The 27247-nt window shown below is 38.3% G+C and overlaps 1 protein-coding gene across 2 annotated transcripts in view; it reads right to left on the bottom strand.

The window, feature by feature from the left end:
• NUP205 (nucleoporin 205) overlaps positions 1-27247 on the bottom strand; it is a 53867-nt gene that overhangs the window by 25986 nt on the left and 634 nt on the right. For both annotated transcript variants that reach the window (XM_035336101.1, XM_035336109.1), the window contains exons 2-19: positions 23179-23321; positions 22147-22318; positions 20859-21003; positions 19806-19965; positions 17692-17920; positions 17352-17516; positions 16418-16593; positions 13464-13580; positions 12706-12843; positions 11168-11318; positions 10177-10382; positions 8620-8802; positions 7174-7224; positions 6362-6571; positions 3443-3542; positions 1627-1764; positions 1177-1366; positions 121-241 (exon numbers count right to left, since the gene is read on the bottom strand). In XM_035336101.1, coding sequence (XP_035191992.1) covers positions 121-241; positions 1177-1366; positions 1627-1764; positions 3443-3542; positions 6362-6571; positions 7174-7224; positions 8620-8802; positions 10177-10382; positions 11168-11318; positions 12706-12843; positions 13464-13580; positions 16418-16593; positions 17352-17516; positions 17692-17920; positions 19806-19965; positions 20859-21003; positions 22147-22318; positions 23179-23321 — 2795 coding nt within the window. The remainder of the gene's footprint in view (positions 1-120; positions 242-1176; positions 1367-1626; positions 1765-3442; positions 3543-6361; positions 6572-7173; positions 7225-8619; positions 8803-10176; positions 10383-11167; positions 11319-12705; positions 12844-13463; positions 13581-16417; positions 16594-17351; positions 17517-17691; positions 17921-19805; positions 19966-20858; positions 21004-22146; positions 22319-23178; positions 23322-27247) is intronic.

The following is a 27247-nucleotide window of genomic DNA, read 5'->3' as shown; positions in this document are numbered from 1 at the left end:
GAGATTAAAAAATTGTTTTAATGTACTTGATCTAGAAACATAGCTTTTAAAGTAACATTACAGAACACCAGTATTTCTTCAGCACTTGGTCTTTCCAGATGCAAAGAAAACGACACTTACCTGATCATGTGTGAAATCACCAACTAGTTTTATCTGGATGTTGGAATTATAAGAAATACAGCACAGAATCTTGGCACTTTCAAAAGCCAGTTCAGGATTGCTGTTTCCGTGATAAAGATACCTTTAAAAATACAATATTATTGTAATGAAATTTGAGACCTGTAAGATTCCAACATGGTAATGCACAGATGAGAGAGTAATAAAATGACTACAAAACAAACTACATAAGAAAATGTTAAAACTACTCACAAAATTTTACTCCACATGAAGCAGTTCACACTGCTCCATCAAAAATATAGGCTAACAAAGTTTTAATAACTGGTCTCCGAATTTTCATCATTCTTTTTATCCAACATCTATCTTAAACACTGAATGACAGAGTTAAAAATCAGACTCACACAAGACATGTTGAGAAAATACCTTTAGATTACACAGAAACAAGTATCATCAATGACCAAAACTATCTAAACTAAGCTACTACATATACCCAAAATAAGCAAGATTAAGAAAATCAATAAATAAATTTTAATTTTATTAAAAGCATTCAAGAGGACATGCTTTTTTTAAACTAGTCATTAACTATTGCTATGGGAAAAAAGTAACATGGCAAATGAGAAAATATATATACAGTGACTTTGATTTCTCAGAATCTTGCTGAATAAAAAAGGAGTATTGGTTTGTCTGTAAAGTCATTATAAAATTAAGCTGTAAATCAGTGAAAATCAGTGTTTCAGATTGTTAGCTTAAAACTTCTAATATAGTAACTAATAGATAATACTGTAAGACATTTAAATGGACAACAGCAGCCAAAAGAGGTTTCTGATTGTCTCCTACTCTGCAAAAAACATACGAACTGTGACAAACTGAAAATTACTTCCCAGGAAATCACTGCACATAAGGCAAATGGGAAAAAATGAGAGAGAAAAAAATCAAAGCAAAAATTTAAATGCAGATTCCAATCTTGAGAGGCACTGCTGGCTGTTAAAAATCAAAGGACCAGGATCCAATCACTTCTGTGCCTCCGAAACTCCTGCCTTCTCAGTACTTTGCACATACCTTGCGATATTCACCACATGATCTGCCTTTTTAGTGCGAGGATTGATTCCTTGAAGCAGCTGCTCCAGCGGTGTGGCAATAAGGGAAAGATGGCTCTCCCGCAACAGATCCATAAAAAGATTCTCCTTCTGCAGGGTCAAGTTTAGAAGTGCAAGGCAATATTGTACTGCTTTCTCTAAATGTTTCTTCCCTGTGCAGTACACAAACAATAAAGAACCACAAGGAAAAGAAAGGATCAATTAAAACATGCCGTGTTCATAAGTCCCGTTCACCATGTCTTATACCAAGAAAGAACTGGTCAGTTATTTACTGCTAGGAAAATTCCCCACAAAACACAATTTATATATGACAGAAAAACAAAATCAAGTTGAAGATATGTGCAACGTCAGCTTTAAATCCCACTTTGTATGCATTTTAACTTCACCTGAGCAATACATTCGAAGCACGTACCAGGAAATGGAGCATAAGTATCAAGCTGCTTAACTCCTTCTTCCAGCAAACTAAGGGACAGTTCCAGCATTGGGGACTCATTCAATAGATGATACATCAAGTTGAACCCAGGTGGTTTATATGCTATTATTTCTTCTCCTAAAGACAAGGATAAAAAATAAAATAAAAATAACCAAATAGAAAAGACTTCCATTACTCAAGCTAGCCCGAGCTGGAAAACAGCAGTCCCTGTTGCTGTAAGCAACATCTAAATTGACAAAACATACTGCATAGAAAGTCTTCAGAGTTTTTGTCCACACATAAGCTATCTAGGTAGCTTAGAAAGTTTGCAAAGAGTGGTAATGGTAATTACCATTACTTTTCAAGATCTACTAGCACAGTTTCAACTTTAAATCATTAGACTCTCCCTAGGTTTATCTGGCCTTGAATTCAAATCAACGATAGGACTCTATACCACGTTGGAGCTACATTAAATGGTTTTGCGCAACTGAAAAGTAACTGAAAGAAGTTCCCCAATTCCGGCATGAGGGAAAAAAGAATTTCCAGAAACCAAAGTTGACAAAGTCCACTGAAACAGTGATGCTCACAGTATACAAATATTTGCATGTCTGCTACGACAACACATGTCAAAATGAAACTACTAGCCTGGAACACAAAGACCCTCAATAAAACAAAAGAAAAGCAAAACTCAAGACTAATATTTCTGTTTTATCTAGTCTCCTAGTAAATTGGGGGGGGAAGCTGGAGAGCAGTCAGAATCATTTCTTAATAGGCAAGTGAGAATGAAGGTGCAGATTCTTCTGACATCAGACAGCTTAAACAAACCCTTTCCCCCCCTCTCCTTTTTCCACTTATTTTGTGTTTGTGCTTCCCCTTAACGTGTCAATAGACACGCCATTTCACTGTAGACACAGTGAATCAGTTCAAGAAATAGTCAGAAAACTTGGTTTTAATCCATTTCTCCAATACATCACATAACCCACAAATAACCACACAAGGTGAAGCATTAGCTGAGGATGGGAATGAGCTAACAGAGATTGTTCAAGACAGTTCAGCTGCTAAGAACTGTTTGCCAAAGGACAGGACGCAGAAACCTCTCCCGTGAGCTTGCCAAAATCTGCAAGTGTCTTAAAAGTTGCTGTTCACTTCTGAAGTGACTCTGACAGCTCTCTACTGCTACAGAGAATCAAGAAGCACCAGGCTGGTATTCAGTGTTAAGAAAAAACTTTGTATTAAAAACAATTTGCAGCCCAAACACAGTTCACATAAGCCTTATAATGAGGCAATAGCCATTTACTTTGGTCTTATTAATTCTGGACAACCATTCTTTAAGAATTTCAGATCATAATTCTACCGCTACTGACTGCTGTGAATGCCTAATATATCAATAATAGCAATACTAGAGGATATATCTAATACAGTGAGACTTTTAAATTAGCCCTATAAATAGTGGCGATTTAGATACAGACCAAAGAAAAACCCAGAGGAATAAGCCCAAAACCAACTTTGGATTTATTTATTTTTTTTTTGTCATATACTGTTTCTAACCAAATCAGCAATGCAAGAGAAACACAAATCACTCTCCTAGTAGAGCATGAGAAGTTGGAAACAGCTTGTATCAAGTTCTACTGAATCGACAGCACAGCTCCCCATAGTATGTGGACATTTTTTAACTGTCTTCCTATCTCATTGCCCTGACTTAGCTTTTTGCCTGCTTACTTGCCATATTAAACAGGATCACAAGACAGAGGCAAGAGATCAAAGCAAGTTCCAGCTCTGTTTGTCAGAATGAATGTCAGTGAATGAACAAGTTAACCTTGTAACTCCACATATTGGTCCACGAAGTCTTCAAGCTGAGGTTCGTAGTCTCGCAGCAATTTGTAAAACACTTCCAGAACTACCTCAGCTACTTCCCACTGCGATAATCACAAAATGAAGAAAAATCACATACAGAATATGACTGATACTGCAGCAACAAGACAAGGATGACAAAGAATACAAAAGTCAGTGCAATGAAGTACTGGTCAGATGTATGGCATGACTGTCTAACTCTAAAATACCATCCCACAACACTTGTAATCTATCACGACAAATAATTTGAACTGTCACGCTTCCTTTATGAACTCAAATGGAACACCAAAACAGATTTGTCTATTTTGTTCTCTATATTGTATATATTAATATATTAAAAACTACAAGCAATGAACAGAGTAGGTATATAGCTAGTAACAGCTCATTAACAGCTTTCAGAATATAGTTTAGCACTCACGTTCATTCAAAAGGATCATAAAGGAAACACCAATTCCTTGCTTTGGGGAAACAGAAATATTCTCCGAATTAACAACGAGGAAAGGATAAATCTGACTTGTAGATCTGGGTATGTGAGGTTGTACTGGGTCTGGCTGGGATGGTAACTTTCCCTGTAGCAGCCCATACAGTGCTGCACTCTGCACTTGTAGCTAGAAGACACAAGTGCAGAGGAAAGAAATTACTCTCTACTTCCACATAGCCTTTACTTGTTTTGTTTTGTTATTCCCTTTCTCCCTCCCTCTTCCCCTTTCCCTTTTTTCCCTTTAGTTTGTTTAATTAATAACAATATTTCCTTAATATTTTCTCTCTTTAATTAAATTATCTTTATCTCAGCCCATGAGCTGTTCTTTCCTTTACTTCTTCTTTCCCTCCTCATCTGAGGAGGGGGAGTGAGAGAGCGGTTGTGGTGTTCAGCTGCCTAGCACGGTAAAACCACCACAGAGGTTCGGAAGTCATTAGCCAAATGGTTCAAGTAGTTCTGATCACAGCAAGTGTAACCAAATAGAATCATAGAACTGCAGAATGGTTGAGGTTGGAAGGGACCTCTGGAGATCATCCAGTCCAACCCCACTACTCAGCCAGGAGCATGTTGCACAGGATCACCTCCAGTCATGTTTTCATTATCTCCAGAGAATGGAACTCCACCACCTCTCAGATGGAACTTGCTATATTTCAGTTTGTCTGTTGCTTCTCATTCTATTTCTGGGCACCACCAAAAAGTGTCCGGCCCCATCCTCTTGACACCCTCCCTTTAGATACTTACATACATTGATAAGATCCCCTCTCAGCCTCCTCTTTTCCAGGCTAAACAGTCCCAGCTCTCTCAGCTTTTCCTCGTAAGAGAAATGCTCTAGTCCCCTGATCATTTTTGTAGTCCTCCACTGGAGGACTCTCCAGGAGCTCTGTCTCTCTCATGTACTGGGGAGCCCAGAAATGGACACAGCACTCCCGGTGTGGCCTCATCAGGACTGAAAAGAGTAGGAGGATCACCTCTCTCGACCTGCTGGCAATGCTCTTCTTAATGCACCCCAGCATACCATTGGCCTTCTTGGCCACAAGAGCACCCTCCAGGACTCCAGGTCCTTCTCCACAGAGCTGCTTTCCAGCAGTTGTTGAACTTCCAGAAGCTCCTCTCTGCCAATATTTCCAGCCTGTCCAGGTCTCCCTGAATGGCAGCACATCCTTCTGGTCTATCAGCCACTCCTCCCAATTTTCTGTCATCAGTAAACTTGCTGAGGGTGCACTCTCTCCCTTCACCCAGGTTGTTGATGAGTAATTTGAACAAGACTGGACCTAGTATTGACCCTGGGGGACACCACTACAGGCCTCCAACTAGACTGCGCCACTAATCACAACGCCACTGAGCTCTGCCATCCAGCCAGCTCTCCATCTACCTCACTGTCCACTCATCTAACCCACTCTGCCTGAGCTTACCTATGAGGATCTCATGGGAGACCACGTCAAAAGCCTTGCTGAAGTGGAGCTAGACAACAGCCACTGCTCTCCCCTCATCTACCCACTCAGTCATCCCGTCATAGAAGGCTATCAGATTGCTTAAGCATGACTTCCCATTGGTGAATCCACGCTGACTACTCCCGATCCCCTTCTTATCCTCTGCATGCTTAGAGATGACATCCAGGATGAGCTGCTCTATCACCTTTCCAGGGATGGAGGTGAGGCTGGCTGGCCTCGAGTTTCCTGGGTCCTCCCTTCTTGCCCTTTCTGAAGGCTGGAGTGATACTGGCTTTCTTCCAGTCCTCTGGCACCTCCCCTGTTCTCCACAACCTTTTAAAGATGGAGAGTGGCTTAGCAATAACAACCACCAGCTCCCTCAGCACTCGTGGGTGCATCCCATCGAGAACCATGGATTTGTGGGGATCAAGTTTGCCTAATTCATCTCTATCCATATCTATGTATAAAAATGCTACCTTTATGAACAGCCTGCTCTTTTAGCTAGCTGAAGGTCTGTCTCCAGCAATAGATTACTCACAGTAACAGGTTCAGTATAACTCTTATTCCTTCCCTTCTCAGTTTTTTCAGAAACAATTACTGTCAGAAACATTTAGCTTTATCATAATGCAATGACTTTGTTTCTTCTTTTTCTACATCTTTACCATTTTTGCAGTAGTGTTGCAGAATCCTGTATTTCTAAATCTAAATTTGCTATTATATAAACTCTTATTTTTCATAGATACTTTATACAGGCTCCTTAGAAGTAGTCCATAGATCCTGTTGACACGAGTTGAAAAATTACCTGTTTACAGAATTAAAGCTCTCTGAGAGGGACCAGGTTCTCCTGCAACGAACTTGCATATAATACAGCTTTCCAAGCAGACCTAAGCTGCATCAGCAATCTCAAATTATTTTAACTACTTAGATCTATACCAGTACATACAAAAAAAAAAGATTTTCAAACTATTATTACTTTTTCATCAGCTCTCCAGTAAGCTCTGGTGCGGAATCGGAGAAACACAGAGTCCCTGAGGAACTGGAGATAGGGATCAAAGCCTGGTGGGCGGAGACCTGCTCCCAAGTTAGAGGGGAATGAACTCTCCACAAGCGTGCTGATGAATCGACAGAAGGCACGGGTTAAAGGATATTCCTCACATCGAGACTCAATCTCGTTCAGCTCAACCTTCCCAAGACGACAGCAAACACAGGAAGGAAAAAAAAACAAAGGTTTTGAGTGAGAAAGAAATACACGAGAACAAATAAGGGCATCATCTATGAAGTACTTTATGGCATGCTGACTTGGCTGAGCTTTTGTCCACTGTGTCTCCCAAACAAAGCAAAAGCAGTGAAGCAACAATACTCTCAGTTCAGTTCGGCAACATACTCTTCATTCATTTCTCAGTTAATAGGAGATATGCCTCAGCGTTTAACTGTACTCTGCTTATATTTACCATTTTTATTAAAATGGAATTGACCTCCACTAAGATATGATAGAAGTAACTCCAATTTAGGAAAATAAGAAAATCTGGGAATGAAGCATTCATAAGGAACTTGAGGGTTTAGACACTGCTTTGCTACTAGCACAATGCTTCACTAGATTCATAAATGAATAAGATTTTCCAGAAATTACAAGGAGGCCTGAGAGTAAATTGAGAAGCTGTGAAATGATAGCACCTATTCCCAGGGTTTCCTGTGGATACAGTAGCAGATACAGCCTCTCCAAGTTTTCCCTGTACTCATTTGTAGAAGATGAGGCAGGCTACCTAGGGACAGAGAAACCCTTACCTCAATACCAATTGCTTGTCTCTGGCCTGGACTTCTCACAGTTTGTAATATCTTCAAAACAGAAAGAAAAGAAAACAGACAAACAATATGTTTCACATAATCAAAGTGCATCTCTGTCATTTCTATCAGGGCTAAAAGGCACTCATCACTCTGCAGCTGTAAGTAGCAGTATTGTATATCCTCGTAAAAGCCAAAAAGCTAAGATTTGTCTGTCTGAAAGGCTGGATTACATACTGTACACTTGAATGCTTTTAGCTTTATACCCTCAAAGATCTGCACCTTGCTTATCGTTAAAACAAAGAACAAAAGTCCTTTCACGTAAGCCAGCAGTCACACCTCAAATGCCTCATGTTATTTCAAGCAAACCAGAAATAAGTCTGAACCATAAAACAAATTATAGAACAATCCTGTTCCCTTATGATTCCTGAGTTAACCATACTGAGAGCATTTTTGTTTTACATCAGTCTTCTTCAAGATTCGTATTTATTTTTTTCCCCTGAAATCAATAGAAAAAAGAAAAAATATTTTTCTAAAAGATGGGCTTTTAATACCCACCTGCTGTTTGCCATCTACCTGTGAAAGCTGGCAAACTTTTACTGTTACAGAATCACAGAATGGCTGAGGTTGGAGGGGACTAGACTCCGCACCCTTTGAGCTCTGCCATCCAACCAATTAACAATCCACCTCACTCTCCACTCACCTAGACTGCACTTCCTGAGCTTGTCTATGAGGATGTTATGGGAGACAGTGTCAAAAACCTTGCTGAAGTTAAGGTAGACCACATCCACTGCTCTCTCCTCATCTACCCAGCCAGTCATCCTGTCATAGAAGGCTATCAGATTGGTTAAGCACAATTTCCCCTTGGTGAATCCATGCTGATTATTCCGGATCACCTTTTTGTCCTCCACATGCTTGGAGATAACCTCCAGAATGAGCTGCTCCATCACCTTTCCAGGGATGGGGGTGAGGCTGACTGGCCTGTAGCTGCCTGAGTCCTCCTTCTGTAATTGCTAATAACAATTAACTTTTCCTCTGAAAATTACATGCCTGCAAGTGGAGCTTTTTATGCTATTCTTTCTTTTTAAGAGCACCACTTACACTGGGAGACTATTACACAAAAAAAAAAAAAGTAACAGAAGAATACATAACCTGCGTAACATTTATTACTGATGACAAACAGGGAGGGGAAAAAACATACAGAACATACAGAACGGTCTGTTATGAAAGATGTTTACATAAAAATGAGATCTGCAGCACAAAACCATGCTGTCATTTTCAAAATTGCTTCAAAATAATACCTAAGTGAAAAAAATTATATTCAACAATGGAAACACAAGAATTTAGTAGAAAGTGCAATACAATTGCTACAAATACAGCTTTCAAACACACCAACAATTTCATCAGATTGGGTTGCTATAGTTATAAGTACCAGAAATCCTAAAATACCTGGGTGTATTCCAGGGATTGCCAGAGTGAAGCAGCTATTTCAGGAGATTTTCCAAAAGCAGTAAGGGTTTCTAATAGCTCCGCTTTCAAAACAGGAGGAATGCTGCACTGCAGAAGTCCCAGAATGACCACCACTGGTGTCCACTGAGGGTGCTCACAAAGAGCCAAGCGAGCATTCTCGCTCTGCGGAGTTCAACGGAAAACAAAATTGGACGTTAATATTTTGAAGATTATTCATGTACTGTAACTAACTCACAGTTCAGTATCAGCAATGAGAATTCTGCTTTGTACAAGTACACAAAACATCAGAAGAATGGCAAACTTTGCCAATGCAAACAATTTTCATTCAACAAAAAGCCCAATGTAATGATTTGCTAGTACTAAAACTTTACCTAAAATTTTATTTTAAAAGTTGTCCCTATCCATAAAGGAAACTTAGGTGCATAATAGACATTGCTTAGGATAGCCTTTTTTTAGTAGACATATTCATGGAATTAGTCCTAAACAAATACACAAATTCTATCAGGACATTTGCTACAAACTTATACGAAATAGTTTAAGCTAAGAGTAGCATCATTTTCGATTTAAGCTCATTTGATACTCTCAGATGAGCCACTGGATAGCAACAAGCCTTTAGCCTCATCATATGATAGTTCCCTGCCTCCTTAGAAGTTTACTTCTTCCCAGGTTTTGGTTTGATGATGCTAGGAAATACAAGTTTTAAGAGTTCTTTCTTTCCCACTGATACAATGCTGACAGGACAGTTTACATAGGTCACTGGACTAATCTGGCTTTCCAGAGGAACACGCCACCACCAGCACACAAAAAAAAAAAGACAATTTTTAAAAAGCCCGGTTACTTTCACTGAGCTGTCCTGTGTTTGTTTCAGCAAAAGCAAGGACATCTTGCTAAATCACAGAACTTTTAGGCTAGTATTCCTCAAACCTCTACACTGTAGACTCTGCTGGGTACTAAGGAGTCAAATTCCACACTGTTCAGTTATCCAGATAATTGACAATGTAAAATCTGTATTGAAGTTTGTCTCTTAGAATTCCTCTTCTGGCCAGTCCACGGCATACTGTGCATTAACTGTTTAGGGACACTTTAAATCTAACTCTGGAGGCCAGTTTCACAGCTGGTCAGTTTCCTTGCCAAGTTTCTACTCTTCCCCTTGAAAGTCTTCTATTATCTCTGTTTCATTTTTTTTTTTAACTCAAAATTACATGCAAAGAACTTTCCAACTCTCTAGGCATTTCTTCTGCATAGATCTCACTTTTGAAAGACCTTGTTGTGACAGCAAAGTGAAAAGTAAAGAAAATCAGTAACATTGGCAACACAAGAAAAGGTGCAGCCCAGGTGCAATGGGAAGAGATGGCATGTTTGGTCCAAACAGTTATTTCTGATGCTTCCCATACTTTTGAAGTTCATTAATCAAACAAAAACACCAACTAGATAAATTTGCCCTACCCATCTTTTTGGTCAAAAGAACTTCACAGATGAATGGTGATCTAGAAGAAAAAAAACGTATTAAAGCAAAACAAACAAAACCTTACTTACCCAATTTACTATAACTGTGGTCAGCTGTAAAAAAGCAATTAATCCATCTTGTTCTTTCTGTGTGATGCCTCGAAGAGGCAGGTGACGATACTGGACACTGTCTGCACTCGGCAAGTCTTTCCTTAAGTGTTCATGATAAAGCATCAAAGAGTGGAAGAAATGCTCCCAGGAGACAGGACTACCACCTGTTCCTTGGATGTTTTCCGCTAGAAAAATGACAAAAAGGTCGCAAGATTTTGTTTTTACTCTTTCACAGTGCAACCAGGAAGGTAGTTAAATTTAAAAGGAAAACTTTCTTATCTAGAGCAAACAATATATTACATTCAAATAAAAGCTCATATTGCTGAAATTAGTGGTTCTGTCATTTTGCTGGGGGGGTTGTTTGTTAACAGAGACATGAAGGTACTAATATGAAAAGTCAGTAGAAACAAGCAGTCTGTTTTATGAATCACAATGTTTGTAGCATTAGTTCAAAGTATTTTTTCCACTTTGACCAATGCAAAATTAATGCAAAACATAAGACTGACCAACAATTCTTTCTGGGTTCTGTTAGAATTTATTATATATGTAGTATTTCTCAAAATGCTCCTGGGAAAACACAAAACCAAACAAACAAAAAAAACACCAGCTCAGGAAACATAACTATATTTAAATATATATATAACTTAAAGATACTATTAATTTTATATTTTACATTGAGCTATACTGATGTTCTACATCTCATGTGTTAAGACATGCTGCCTTAAAACCCCACTATTTGCTTACATGAATTATTTGCTAAGGTACCCAAGAAGTTTTATTACCCTAATCAGTCTTTTTTTTTTCTCCAGATTACATTCCAACTGAAGCCTTCCAATTTCATCTTTGTACTAATAACGAAAAGTACAAAGTCACAGTTCAGTTCACATGATTTATCTATTTGTTTATTTTTAACTTTTTTACTTTAGCAGGAAAAAGAGAAGAGAAAGAGCTGAAGTATCTATTTTCTTACCATGACTACTGCCATTGACTTTTAGCAAACTAAAGCAGTAATGAGCACACTGAGGCCCACTAGCCAGTCCCCGCAGCATTTTCAAGTATGGGATGTAAATTGTGGAGGGAAGGAGATCTCCCATTTGCCTAACAAACTTTGACAAGACAACCTAGAACAAATAAAGATCATTGTTTAAAAAAAAAAAATCTGAATATTTTAAGAAAACAATAGACAGCCAAAGTCAAAAAAATATTCTAATGTAATCACGGTGGGGGTTAGCAGAAGGCAAGGAATCACAACTCAAAAAAGAAATCCCTTTGTTTACTGGTTTCACAGAATCACGGAATGGTTGAGGTTAGAAGGGACCTCTGAAGATCATCCCCCCTGCCAAGCAGGGTCACCTCGAGCACGTTGCACAGGATCTCATTCAGAGGGGCTTTGAATATCTTCAGAGAAAGAGACTCCCCAAACTCTCTGGGCAGCCTGCTCCAGTGCTCTGTCACCCTCACTGTAAATACGTTTTTCCTCATATTCAGATGGAAAGGGAAATTTTCCCTGAAGGTGAAAATTACATGCCAAAGAAGAAATAAAATCATTCATACTAATGTAAAGATAATACACTAAATCTCCCATTTTGTATTTCTAGCTATCAAATTTACTTCAGCTCACAAATGCTGCACAGCAGTATTATTAGCACACCTCACAGTGCAATGAACATGTCATTGGGAATGAACTCACTATGCATGTCACATCACTGAACAGTAATTCACACGCACAGTGGTTCTTCCCAGGACCATATCAGAGTATCTGCAGATTGCACCAGGACCTAATTTAGTTGCCTGTATTCCAGGTGGGTTTTGGGATGCATGCAATTGTGTCCTATCCTAGGTTTTGCCTAGCACTGCAGAGTCATTCAAGAAGCACTGAAGGTTGATAGCATCCCAGCTGTCCAAAGCTTTGGAACAACTCCTTCATCAGTCTAGATTGCTTTTTCAGTCTAATTTTAAGTTTCAACTCTTATAGGCTATAACCTTTGGGCTTTAAATAATTGTAATATTCTCATGATTTTTTACCCCTAAATACTATCAAATACATTAATTGCTTTTTTATAGTTAAGAAATTTTACTTCTCTGTTACGCCAAGAGGTCCATAGAAATCATCAGACAGAAAACACAAGAGCACTGTTAGCAGAATATCCTGAGCAACTGGGACAAAACTGGCCTAAACAGAATTTTTAAAGTTTTAGACAGACTCTCACTAAATTTATTGATGACTCTGAATGACTGGTAGCAGCTCATTTTAGAGCAAGCAACAATAACCATGTGATGCAGAGCAGGACACATGCAGATAAGTCATGGATAAAAGGAAATAACGTCTTCTTTGAGGCTAGCTGTAATAAGGATACCAAACATTTGGGGTTTTTTAACCCTTACTATTGCAGAAATTGTTATTGTTTCAAACTGCACCTTTGATTACTTTAATTTCAAGTTACTAGTAATCACTCAAGAAAATCACTTTTTTCACTTAAAAATGTAAAACTGGTAAATCTAGATAACCTGGCGCTGAGGAGGTCTCTGATGAGCTACTCCAAGGTAGGATCCCATGACGGTAGATGTCTGCAAAGGCTCTGATGGACACCAGTATTCAAGGGCAAGTTCCAGATTAAAAGGATCTTTCCTGTACAATTCAGCAATCTATCAGACAAAAGAGGATGACCAAAAAAATTACCAACTATGGAAAGATGAGAATATTATTTCAACGATGAACACTGCTTCTAGATAAGCTAAACATCACGAAATGAGACAAAGCATTCCACACCTGGTGCTCCATTCCTTAGAACTCTCTGAAAAATGACACCTTCTGAACAGTAATAGCAGAACAAATGACAGCCAGAGAAATTCAAAAATCTTAACTTAACAGGTAAGAATTTTAGGAATAAAGGCTATTTCTAAGTTACGTTAAAATAACATAGTTTAAGAAAACAGATGCATTAAGATAATCCTACTATAATTTACATTTTATATATTTAAAATTTTGTAAAGTAACTATGGCTAAAGAATCATTCCACCAGAAAAAACAATGCAGTATTTACTCACTAAACATTTATGAATTGACACTTTATTAACATCAGAAGCCAGGGCAGTTTTCTGGAAAACTTATAGCAAGTGTCTGTCAGTATTTAAGAAAAAAAAAATCCTTTCAATCAAAAAAGTACAAGACCCAGCACTTTATCATTCAGATACAGATTTTCTAATGAAGATTGAAAGTCACAATCACTTTTTGGCATAGTAATTTAGGATAAAATATGGCTTACCAAAAGCATTAAATGCTCCAGATCTTTCCGAAGGGAAATAGGTGGATCATTACCCATCTGAATACTCATGTGAATCATGCGAGCATCTTCATCAGCACGGTTTCTCAGCTGTTTCACCTACACAATACACGAATTGGAGAAAGACACTGATCTATATTTAGGTAAGAATGAACAGAACAACAGAAATAACTGATTTACCTACACAGTTTATTAGAAAGTAAGAAAGGAAGTGAACTTGCACATACATGACAAGAATATACAACAATTTTATTTATTTTAAACAGAGCCTACATTGAAAGACATATACGATCACTTCCTTACTGCCAAGGCCTCGGTTCATACCAAAAGCCCTGAACTTAGCCTATGGGGGTTTTCCCAACTGACTTCACCAGATCCTCTGGTTTGGCTGCAGAAGATGGATCCTTTTCCTCTTTTTACTTTGAAAGCTATGTAGGTTAGCTAGACTTTAAACAAAGTTAGATTATGATCGAAAAGGAGTGAAGAAAAATGGAAAACAGCATGAAATAATGTTTTCTGTACAGAGACCTATGCATTCCACTTTTCTTAGCCATTTAAGGCTACTTCTAATTACAGCTACTTCATCTTCTGAAAAGTTTGGTATTGATGTAATTTCTTTGGACCCAGGAAAATTGTCTGTCACAGCCAACAGCATTACCACATGTCAACAAATACAGCAGCAAAAAAAAAAAGAGAAGGAAAGGGAAGAAAAACTGCAGCAATGGAAAAGTCCTTTAGTCAATATCTCATAATTCTTTGTGTCAAAAAAGACCAGTTACTAAACAAGAAAACAGCTGATTTGATTTTAACATCAAAAAGTCTTTCACAAAGCACCCCACAAGATGCTTAAAGAAAGCAAACAGCCAGGGGATGAAAAGTTCAATTTTGTGACATATGAAACAGACACTGAGAAACAAGAAACAGAAATAAGCAACCAATTCAACACGACAAAAACTAAAACATAGTGATGCCCCATAGATATAAGTTCATGGTACTATAACGTATCTTGAATTGCAAAATTGAATGAGCTATGAAAGAATTAACTCCACTCAAAAACTAGAGATAACTGCAGAAAGGGTCAGAGCAAAGTATATAAATTAGTATTCTAACAAAATTAACACAGGGATAAAACAAAGAGTTGATAAGTGAAATAGTGCATTATCTAAACTACTAAAGCATATTATTGAGTTCCAAATGTAAAGCACTCAACCAGAAGATTTACCCAAATCATCACTGGCAAGCAGAAAATATGTGAAAGCTATACAGAAGAATTAAATAAAATGCTGACCTATTATAATCTTCATTTAGTTTAACTTAAATCTACATATACATAAAAGTAAAAAGAATCCTGCAAGGCAGACACTTATTTACCTAAAATTTAAGATTCAGTAGAAACAACTCCACACATAAGCTAAGCACTAACAAACTGCAGGTAGACAAAAAAATCCCTTCTAGAGCCACATCCCAGCTAACAAGTCTTTCCTCTAAAAGAGCTAGTACTGGCCACTGTCAAGCAGGAATGGTCAATGTCACAAGTCAATGGTCAGATTTTTGCTCATAAACTGTACTACAAAATCCTATTTCTAATGAAGAATCTCTTCATATTTAGGCATTAGGTATAACCAACTGCCAATCTAAACCGAAGTCAAGAACTGAAACGGGAAAGAAATACTCTTGCCAGGGCCTCCAATTCCACAAAACAATGAAGGAGAGAGATGAAAGAAAAAAACTTAGGATTTTCACGCAGTTCTGTGGGATACAGGACATGGGGTCAGATGTGCTTTTAAATCTAGGAGAGCAGCAACCTCAGCCTGGGTCAGTCTCCAGCTCTTCCACCTTGATTCAGAAAACCTACCTCTCTTTCATAAAAATTGGTATCAATACAGGGGCATATTCATCTTTGGTAAAGCAACACCATTTTCAGAACTACCTCATTAAAAAGTTCCCACTTCCAAATGTGTTAGAACCTGACTGTTCAAGCAACTTTCATAAGATATACTTTACAGATTCCTCAAATTAAAAACTCTAAGGGCTACTGTGTCTGTATTACAGAAAACACCACTGCAGGCAGCCTTCAAAGGAAGGCCAAAACCCGCTACAGTGCATTACGTTTTGTATGCAGGCAACCGCTGCAGTAGAATCATACTGCTTGAAGTTATCAACATGAATGCATTTGAGATGACATTTTATTTGCTTCATGGGTATTCCGTTTGTGAAACAGACAGCTTCAGAAAACATGGAAACCCAACAGATTAAAAGTAAATTAGGATTAAACCTAAAGACCATCTACAACACTTTCATATGCACCCTCAAAGATTACTAAGGCTCAAATGTTTTCCTGCCAATATTCTTCTCATTCTGACAGTTTACAATGAGCAAAATTTCTTCTTGAATCTTTTTGTTCATTCTTTGAAAGAAGTAATTATTTGCAACTCCAAATACAGCTCAACACAATGCAGATCACAAAAGAAAGCCTCCATCAATTCTATGAAAGCATTTTCATAGAATTTTGATTTTCCATACCTAGATACAAGGTCTTGCACAAATAAAACTGTTGCAATTGCTTCAAACATTTTTTAAAACCCTTTTACAGCACTTCTGTTGTTCCAGTGAAAAGAGCAGGTCATTTTACTAATAACTGATGCCCAGAATTCATTTAAATTCTGGGCATTTAAAACAAAACAAAACCACTGCAAACACAAAAGCTTGCTTTGCAATCTCACCACAATGAAGTAGGATTTGATTTTTAAAACACTTCAATGCAGAAAACAAACCCCAAATGCTATGGGTTCCACAAAGTCAACAAGCTTTCTGAAGTGCAGCACCTCGAGCTCAGGTTGATATCTGAATCTCAGTGCTACCCGTCCTACTTTTAGAAATAGAAGACGACATGCCCATGTTTCTCAAAGACTATGTTATTCACAGAAACAACTTACTTTCATTGGCATGAGTGTAAGGAAGTCTGTGACAAGGTTATGAATTTTGCGAATGTAAAATTCCTCCTGGTAGAAATTTTCAGATTTCACGACACATTCAATCAGGAACAGAAAGACATTATCAGCAACTGCTAGCTCTGCCATTGCTTCATCTGCTTCAGTGAATTCTGCAAGAGCTGGACAACAAACAAAACAAAAATCACAAATGGAAGAAAAATAAATTACAACTGTCTGTTTACAAACTAAACGTATTTCAGAGTACCTGTCTGACAAGCAAATCAACATGCTTCTAGCCACTCACTAAGTTTGTTCCACTGAACAGGAAAACAAGTTACTGCAGGGTGACAGTTTCAACTTTCTGCTGTAACGTAAGTTAAAGTACATAATCCATTTACCTGATAAATCTAAGGCTGCCAACTAAGAAGCACAAACCAACCTTAACTAAACATTAATTATGACGTTTACATTTTCTTTAGTATTCTGTAGTAGCCTCAGTTCTAACCTAGTCATGAGCCTGGAAAGCTGGTAATGTACATGAAGAAAAAAAAAAAAGATTTGTCCTCTTAAGATACTGAGGTTTAATATTTGCAGAGTCAAAAAGTCAAACATGAATCTATTCTCCATTTAAGTGTTCAGGTGATATTAAAGCTGTTAACATGCAATTTTTCACATTTTGCAGTTCATGGCAATCCCTTTCACTTCCATAAGACACTATTCAGTATTAATGGCTAATGACTAATTATTTCTAAATCCGTGTACCTATCAGAGCAACTCAGTTCTCAACAACCAAACTCATGTACTGAGAAAGCTTTGAAGGAGCATCAACAGTAGTTTTATCCTGAAGGTAAGTACTAATACCTGAAGAAGGTAACAACACTTTGACTTGCACCACTCGCAAGCTGTGAATCCTGAAGTGCACCAAGCGGTAATTTACCTGTCACATCGGATAACTGGGATATTCCTCGTAATGCCAGTGACCAGGCTAATCGAACGGTTGCTTGCAAGCCTGGTAGTTTCCAAGGCTGAGATTCCTGAAGACGAGTGTGTATTGTTGCTATGTACTGCCTTTCTGCTAGCAGTGGGAGCCGGTGCATCAGATCTTAAAGAAAAACAAAAAAGATCTTAAAAACAAAACCACAAATGCAACACCCAGTGCACATGAAAACAAACAGGCAGAATCCTACCAATTTGTTACCAAACAATGACAAAATTGGTTAAATAACAATTTAACCACCTGCACAACATAACCCCCGTGGGAAACCTGTCAGCATTACCTTCACGATCTTCTGTGCCTTGTTCTAGAAAACTGACATCAAAGCAGTAGAGGAGCGCCATGAGAAGAGACAAGTTCACACCATCCATTGAGCCACCAGCTTCTACTGTTACTTTCTCCAAGTAACTTATGAGGATTAGAGTGTCATCCTTACTCAGCGGTGACTGGCAGGTCCAGACAAAGAGACTTTCAGCCAAGGACTGTCGGCACTCTTTGATGAGGTCAGAAACCTTTTCAAAAGAAACAGTGTATAGAAATGTACTGGCAGCACATTCGATTTGTCTTTCTCAGTCCATCATTATGACTAAAGTTAAAAATTACTTTAAAAACAGCAGCTGGAGAAAATGCTAATTTCTTTAAGTGCTATGCAACAGAAGGTACATTTTTTTCTTGTTATAAGCCTTCACATTCCCTGGCATTACACATGAGGTGTGACTAGGTAGCTTCGAGAATGACAAGATGCAAACCAGCACCTCTGTCAAGGTCAGAAGACACGAATCTACACAGAATTTTCGTAGCTGTAAACACAATACTTACACAAAGGACACGTTTCATATCTCTAATATGTAACTACACTGGCAGTTACATTCAGTTAAGGTCTGAAGATTTTTTCCTCCCCTTCCCCAAAAGAGATGTCCTCAGTGGGCTATCTGCATACCTAACTTTTAAAGAAATTGAGCAATTGTATTGAAAATTAAAACTTCTTTCCATCAAACAAAATAGTTAAGGCAACTTTTGAATATACACATAAATGAAATCTAACATTCCCTAGTACATATGGGACAAATATCATGCCCAAGAGGAAAGCTATGAAGCATTTTCATACTAAAAAAATATGATTTTATTCTTCGGTATAATATTGCATGTTATATTAAAATAAAGTACAATGGCTCTCCAAAACAATCCATTTGTCTTTTTTTTTTTTTCCCCCCTAAGAGCGACACTAAAAGTCACTGTTTTCAAGCCAGGACAAACATTTACTTCATTTGTTAAATTCATTCCTCCCCCCCAAGCTGAGTTTTAAGTATTTAACTGCTCTAAGTCTCCTGAAAACAGCAGAAATTCAAAACAAAAATAAAACAAACAACCAGAAGTCTCCTTAAAAATAAAAAGCCACTATAAAAAGCCTTTCATAATGGTATTTTATTAGCTAGGTTATCGGTTTCTAGTAACATTCCTGATCTATACCCATTAGACCCAGTAAAATAAAAAGGCATTCTATCTCCATTAAAATCATGGGTATAGTGGTACAATGAGAAACTCTTCAACACTAAACACAGCAAGAGATCTCTGCACAGACTCCAGAAAAATAACAATTCTAATGAATACAAAGGGGAATATAGTAGTCCATCTAAAAGCAATGAAGTAAACCTTGAATGCAAAGCATTACTTGAACTTGAAGGCAAATTAGAAGGATATGCTTTGCATAGTTTCTAGATTAAATAGCAAAACTACAAAACTGGTTATCTGGCAAGAAAAAAATAATTAATTGATTATAACATAGAATACTTTTAGATAGACCCCACATTGGAAAGACCAGAAGTTAAAACAATAATGTTTAAAATCTTCCTATTACAAACACAGTGTGCAGTTAGACATAGTGCCAATTAATTTCGAGGAGTACAAAAATGAGAACTCATTTTCAAGCAAATCTGACTGTTCACTATTAGAGATGCTTCTGGTCATGTTAACACAAATAGATTATTAAAAAATGCATCATTTGCCTGGCTAAACCCACTTCCATTCCATTTTAATCCTTCGTGAATTTTAGTTTTCTATTTTTTATTCAAATGATGGTGGTAACAGCAGTGCTCAAAGCAGATGATTTAATACACACTCTTTAAATAAAACTGCAATAATGCTTACTTCCTCACAGTCCTTAATTGCATTTCTTCACTGAAGATAATGTATTCCCTAGTATCAGGGAGCAACAAACAGAAATGCAGGTAGTAAACTGGATTACACAATGGTATAGTAGATATGATGGTATAACAGAGCTTCCAAAGGTAAAGAGAAGCCAGATGGGAGGGGATCAATCCATATCTCTTTGTAATCAAATGTACTTTAATCTGTGCACTAATTTGGAAGAATAGTCACACCTAGTCTCCTCTTTACCTCTTTGCGATGCTTCTCACTGCCCAATCCTCGCTCTCTCTGGAGTTTATCGAATTCATTGTTCAAATTAATTTGAGACACAAGTGTGAGGATCTTCTGAGTCAAACCGTGTTCCATTAGGTCATCTGTAAAGCGTGTTGTTATGGACATTAGCTCTTGACTGTAATGGAAAGAATATAAATTTAACAACCATGTTATTCCCAGTCATGGAGCAAGTCTAAAAGAATCATTCCCATCAAATTTGCTAGCCAGCATAAAACATACAACCACATCAGGCACACCAAGCAACTAAATGTGCATCAGTAATTAATAAGCAGTGCTCTCTCAAAATGCTGTGCTGAATAGATAAAAAGTCTCTAGGTAACCAGAGCTTCAAGAACATGGAATATGAGAAGAGTACAACATGAATGAGCCAGGTAGGATTACTGTCAAGATCCAAAAGTACTATACATAAGATGTGCAGATTTCACAAGCTCACAGCCTCTTTCTCACTAGTAAATGCAATTGTCCAATTACTGAAACAGTGGAACTAGTTCTAAAGCAATCGTTTGTTTTTTTTTTATACTGAATTTGTATCTACACTGTAACACATCTTTGAATCTTTCTCTAGTTAAGAAGTCTCCATGCATTGGAACTAAACAGTGTGTTCAGTTTTCTTTTTAGTCAAAAAAAAGCATGCTCGCCAGTAGATAGTGTGTCCATTTTAGGTAAAGGCAGGAGCACAATCCTCTGTTTTGCAGGATGTGGGAAGTCAGAACACAGCACATGCAGAAACTCAGTCTTCCTAATACTGAGTTGGCATCACTAGTTAGAGAAAGCCTGACTGGGTGGGTGTCTGAAGCAAAGCACTGCCAAAAGCGCAAGCAGCATGGGAGAACTGAAAATATCTACCTTTATGACCCGTTAAACATACTTGTAAGACAAAAAATACTATGTTTAAAGTGACAGCATCAGGTCATGAAAAAAATTTGAGAATATTTGCTTTCCCTCAACAGTCCTAAAAGCATTAAAAGCAGGGAGCATGTTAATCTAACAGCTAACCCTAACACAGACCTGAGTTCCAACGTCCACGTCTTGCCTTGGCGTGACTGTATGAGGGCTCGTAGTGAATTGGCAATGCATCTTTTTCCATCCCAGTACAAGAGAACAGCCACAAGACCTCTTGTAAGGCCAGGAAAATGAGGTTGCTGGTGTTCTCCTATTGAACAAAAATGTACAGAAAATCCACAGAAATTTGAGCATGCATACTTCGATGAAAGGTTTATATCTTTACATTTCAAATTGAAATATAAACATAGCATTCAAAACAACCATGGTTAATCACCATCACTTTGATTTGTTTCAGACATTTCCAAGAAATCACTGATATTTTAGGTGATACTATTAAAATTCACAGTCAACTATGAAAAATTCCACACATTTACAAGTAGAGGTGCAAGTCCATATGTTTCCATATGTATTGCATACTGGAACAGGCTCCCCAGTGAAGCAGTCACTCCACCGAGCCTGTCTGAATTTAAGAAGCAATTGGACTGTGCACCTAAGTCACATGGTCTGAAATTCTGGGTAGACCTGTGCGGTGCCAGGAGTTGGACTTGATCATCTTTATGGGTCCCTTCCAACTCCGGATATCCTATGATTCTATCCTAGTCCAAATGGTAGTTGCAACTGATGTCTACCTGTCTTAGTAATTAGTTCAAGCTGATTATCAGAAGAATATATATTTGCTTTATCCAAACTGAAATTTTCTGTCTGAATTTGCATCAAAAACACAAGTTTGAAATTGAAATTGATGCTGGCTTCCTGATGCCTTTCCAAAGGTGACATACTAGCAAGCTACCTCTTTAAGGAGTTTGAAAAAAGTTAACGATGAGCAGTAACTAATAACAATAACTAAGAGATTATAGATTAATAACACAGAAATCAATTTTCTATGTGCAAAGCAGGTCTCTTCCCAGAATACTTCTCTTACTAATCATTTATTAGATTATGATCCAAATACAGCTACATATCAATATCTAAGTAACACATTATTTGCAGAACCAAAGCCTATTCGAAAACTATTTGAATTATTTTTAAACTATTTTGAAATTCAGTGATAAATAAATCATTTTTTTTTAAATCAAATTATTACCACTTTTGAGAATGCTGCATAACATCAGTTCAGAACACTGCCTTTATACTAAATGACAGCACCAGGAGATCTCTTTTTAAGAACATTCTAGATGTTAGGAAACTCAGGCCTTGACTGAATCAGGCATTCACGTTAAGCATACACTTAACACAAACAGTAAGGCCTTAAGTTCTATTTCTCCAGCTCTTAAATATTTTCCCTTCTCACCAGCTAGAAGGAGCTCCACAGCTGCCAGCTCTCCAATATCAAAGAGGTCACTGAGGATAAAGGCTTCTCTGATGAGTTGTTCTGGCAAAAGCCTGGTTCCCTGCTGACCCTGGATAGCAACCCCTTCCGTACTTGCTTTCTGAATTTTCTCATGCTGCTGAACATTCTTTGGCTGGAAGAGAAACAAGCAACAGAAGTTATTCAAAATGGCAACAAGAAATACTGAATAAAGCTTTACAAGTTAATTCTTCCTCACAAACAGTTCTGACAGGTTACATTGTTGTCAAAAAAACAAAAGCAGCATTTTTTAACACAGAGATAAAGGCATCCTACAAATGCTTCATGCTTGCACAGTAATAGTCTTGTTGTGATAATATACCCAAAATATGATACAATCAATGCTGACATTTAGTTTATTGAGAATAATGGTAAAATACATAGACAAAGCTCTATACCCAACTTATTTTCTGACCTATCAGTCTTACAAAGCCATATGCTATTTCAAAAGTAACAGATGTTTTATAGTTGTTACCTTGTGATCCATCAGCCAAGAACCAGTGAGTTTTTTCAATTCTCTCATTCCTAATAATTCAAAGTCTATACTTTGTAAATTTATGTTTACCTATTCTGCACGTTCATTTATCCAACTAGCTGAAGCATGAGTATGGACCAAAGACAGAAGTAATTTCGTACTTCCTATTAGACATGCAAGAGGAGCACAGAAAAAATAATACTCAACTCAGGGATTGTCAGATACTTTTACTATTTCTTTCAAAACAGCATTCAAATAATCAGAGGAGAAAAAAAAAACATAGATACAATTATCCTCTACAAGACACAGAGCAGTATCTATTTTTCAAGCTCCTTCCATTCCTACAACAGAAGATTGCTGTAACACACTTGCGTTACGTACTGTAAAAATGTAGAATGAAAAGAATAGTCAGGGCCTAAAGAGTTCGCAATCTGACAACACAAAACAGATTAAATCATCAATTTTCAAACTCATTTTGGAACAGAGCATTAGTCCAGTACCGGATTTCTGAAGAGCGAAATGAAGTCAGATTTGTGTTTCTTTAAAACCTGGTCGAGGCGATGAATAGCTTCAGGTTGCCTTTTCCAAATGGCATTCACTACAGTTTGCCATATGTCCTTATATGGACCCCACAAGCTGGCAGCTGAAAGAAGAAATATATTTTTTTAAATGCATTTGAAATGGAAGAAAGAAAAGAAAATCTTCATACGGTATTTTCTATAAAAACTCTTCTTTAATTTCGTGTTTATCCCAGCTTTACAGTATAGATTGTTATGCACATCAAGCAAAGCATATTTACCCTTTGTAAGGTACCACCACCACCAAGAATTGCCTGATATAAAACCTAATTGCATTTAGGGAGTTACAGAAACAAAAGAGATGATGTAAGCAGGTAAGTTCCAGGGCTAAAATTCACCTTACATTCTTGTGTCCTTACATACCTAAGAAATTCCATCCACTTCAGTAAGATTAAAGAATCACCAAGAACTGGACGGACCTTGAACCTGAACACAACTCAGCAAAGCGGGCTTCCTGCTTTCCATTTTTGGACAGAAAGACCAAAACAAAGCAATACCTGATATAGGGACTACAAATGAACAACAGTGCAAACAGAATGTGAATCATCACTGCACCACACTGTGCAGAATAAAACATGGATTAGGAACCAAAATCATAAGTGTAAAGGTGATTCTATGTAAGTAACAAAAATCATAAGCCCAATGTAGGCATTTTCCCATTTGTTCATCCTTCTCGTTCTAATTAAAATACAGAAATACAAGTGCTTTGGATTCATAACACACTTGTTGCTAACACTGTAGAAGAGCTTCATAAAGATATGAATGTGCTTTACTAGAAATAGAACAACACGAACACTTACCTCAGTACACTGAGAAAAGACTAAATTAGTTCTGGAAGCCAGCAAGCACTAATTTAAGTCAGTTCTTAATTAAGCTGAGTCCATCCACACTCTAGAATCTCTCCTTCTCCTCAACACTGAAAGAAAGTTTCCTTTGCATACTCCAGAGTCAGTACTACAGCTAAACGATCTCTTCCTCACTAGAAGCAGCATCATTCACAACTCGAAGTCTGTAGCATGAAGACTGCACTACAAGTTTCCTCATTTGCATCAAGTCTCCAAAAAAATAGCATGCCAAAGTAGTCTTCAGAATTCTGGCGGCATTGTTGCTTAAACCAAAAACCTTACAGACAGAAATTATTCCTACCGCTTGGCATTAATGTCCTATTTATAAAGCTCACGTTAACAAGAAGTACCAAAACATCTCCCTTGTTATGTACCTGTATTTGCGAAAGTTGCAAATTCTACACACCACAAGTAATTGCTAAATGTGCCAAATAAATTTGTTACCAATTGGGTTCAGTTTACCTGCAGGCTGCCACGTCACAACCACTGCCTGATTATATCTGTTTCAGAGCATCCCCTAGCAGTGGGTTTTGTATGCTGTGTCCTGCAGGTTAGCCCACACGCAAAAATACTAGCATTTCCCCTAACGCTGGCTTGACTTTTATTTTTTTCCCCTTGGTGATACGCAAGGTAACACTGTGAACTAAAATCAAGTACAGAAGCAATATTTTACCTTCACGGAGCTTCTTCTGGCCAGTTCTAACCCTCAAGGTAACCCCAAGGAGCATCAAAGCAAAATATATCCATCCACGCATCATCCTGATGAGATTGTTCACATTAAGACACCACACCAAGCAGCGTGCTCCGATGTGAAGATGCCCCTCTTTTCCATACAGCAAAGACACCCCCTCAAAGGCAAAGCAGTGCAAAACGCAGCGCAGACGCCCACAACACTGAGGCAGCACAGGCCACAGTGTAGCGCGTGAGCAACCCAAGCACAGGAATGAGAGCAAGACTCAAGCTCATCTGTCAGTTTTACTGTTACGTGAGGTGTCTCAGAAGCAAAAACAAACTAAGCAAAATTTTGTCGGTTTTATTCTGTTGCAGAGGAAGAAACCACGTAAAGCAATAAAATAAATGCTCCCACCCCAAACTCAGCATCCACAAAAGCTCCCATCCCACGTACTGTCGCTTCCTATGTGATTAGCGGTGCCAGTAGAGCTGCGTATCAGACAACAGCTTACAGAAAGGACAAATCATCCCCCCTTTTCAAACATCTGAGTGTTTTAATCTTATGACTTTACCCCTGCCCAGACAAACTCATTCAAGACGGCTACTACTGGACAAATAATTTCACACTGCAGACTCTGTTTCTCCCACGTAACTTCACTGAATTCAGATTAATTACTTCCATTCTAAACAGCCTTTTCCAACCTTCGTTCTTATGAAGTTGCAAAGTTCAATAAGCAGCAACAGCAATCCAGTGCCTGCCAAAGCTGCTCAACCCTTTCCCTTGCCCAGCTGTTTGCTCTTATCCCTACACATAATTGCTTTGCACCAGCCCAAACGTATGTTGTGTCAAACCTTAAATCAAACGAAGGATCCAGCCTAACTGACCAATAATCCAAAATAATTCATTTTCAGCAGGATCACATCTATACCCCAATTTGCTCTGTGATGCCACAAACAACTATACGAGCACAAAGGTGGACTATTGCAGAGAAGGAGTAAGTAACCAGGATGGAAAACCAGCTGGACTGTTTTGCTGCTGCTAGCAAACATGCTAACTTCCGCCACTCGTATTAAGAAGACTAAGCATCCTATCTGGGAACAGCAAGCAAGGACAGGCTAGGCTGCTTCTGTTGCCAACAGCAGTTGACACTTACGCCTGAGCTTTTTGACAAGCTAGAGACTTCACCACACTATGTCTGTCCCCACAAACAACATACTAAGATCTAAGGTTAAAGCCGTGTTCTAGTACCACATTCATTTTAATTTCTATCTCATCTTTCATGTACGAGGTTCCCGCTTCCTGACCTACTGTAATAATAAGGCTAGAGAATTTATTGTATACATTACATGGCAAGAAGGTCCAGCCCCATTTGAATGGCTCCAATTTTCACTTTAACAAAGCCACTTTTCAGATTCTGTGAATTACAGGAATGATTACCCTTCTTCACCTTCCAATGAGGGTCTCTGCTTTTGTTTTTTTTTTTTTTTCCTTTTTTTTTTTTTGTTTGGGGGGGGGGGGGGGCTTTATTTAGATCAATTCATTTAGGGATTCAGTTAGATCAAAACACCTTCTCAGTAGGTTTACTCCCTCCTTCAACACGTGATTTGAGCTTTTGAAATCTGATGGCTTTATTAACTACCTCGCTATGACAGACTCCGCCTTTTGGCCATGCCCACGTTCCAGCCACAACTACTTTTCACAGGGTCTCTGTTCTCCCACTATTAACCTAACAGAGTTCAACACTAGCAAATGCAAAGTCCTGCACCAGAGACAGAATAAATCCATGCAACAGGACAGGTTGGGGACCAAGCGGCTAGAAAGCAGCCGTACAGAAAAGTGCAGACGTACAGAAAAGTGCAGACAAGAAGCTGAACACTAAGCTGAGAAGCACGCTCTCACTAAAAACACGGCCTCTGCACACCGAGCTGCGTTAACAGAATTGCAGCCAGGAGCTGTAGGGCAGCGCTTATTTGCCACCGTTAGGCACCTCTGAAAGCGCATCGCTCTGGTACTGAGTGCTGGGCTCCTCTGAGCAAGACAGATGCTGAAATAGGCAGGCAGAGAATACGATGAGTGAGGGGAGACTGAAATAACTGACCTCGCTAGGTCTTAAGAGGCAGCGGCTAAAGAGGAAGCGGAGGTTTGCTGTCTTCAACTACTTAACAGCACTGGATGCAGAAAATGGAGACAGAGATATCCCAGGGGACGATGAGCAGCAACTAACACAAGTTGCAACATGGAAATTCTCCATCAGGAAAATAAAAACAAAAACCTACCATGAGGATAGTCAAGCATTTGAACTGAGGCCCAGAGGAGCCTCTGCAAGTGTCTCCATCCTCTCCATCCTCACAAATATTCCAGCTACTTTGGATCAAGCCCTGAGCCAGTCCTGCTTCAAGTAGGTGTGTGTGTTGTTCTGGTTTTAGTTTTTTGTTTGTTTGTTTGTTTTTTGTTTTTTTTTTTTTTGGGGGGG

This window comes from Oxyura jamaicensis, chromosome 1 (genome assembly GCF_011077185.1).
Source record: "Oxyura jamaicensis isolate SHBP4307 breed ruddy duck chromosome 1, BPBGC_Ojam_1.0, whole genome shotgun sequence".
NCBI lineage: Eukaryota > Metazoa > Chordata > Aves > Anseriformes > Anatidae > Oxyura > Oxyura jamaicensis.
This window is presented reverse-complemented; position numbering and strand designations above follow the sequence as displayed.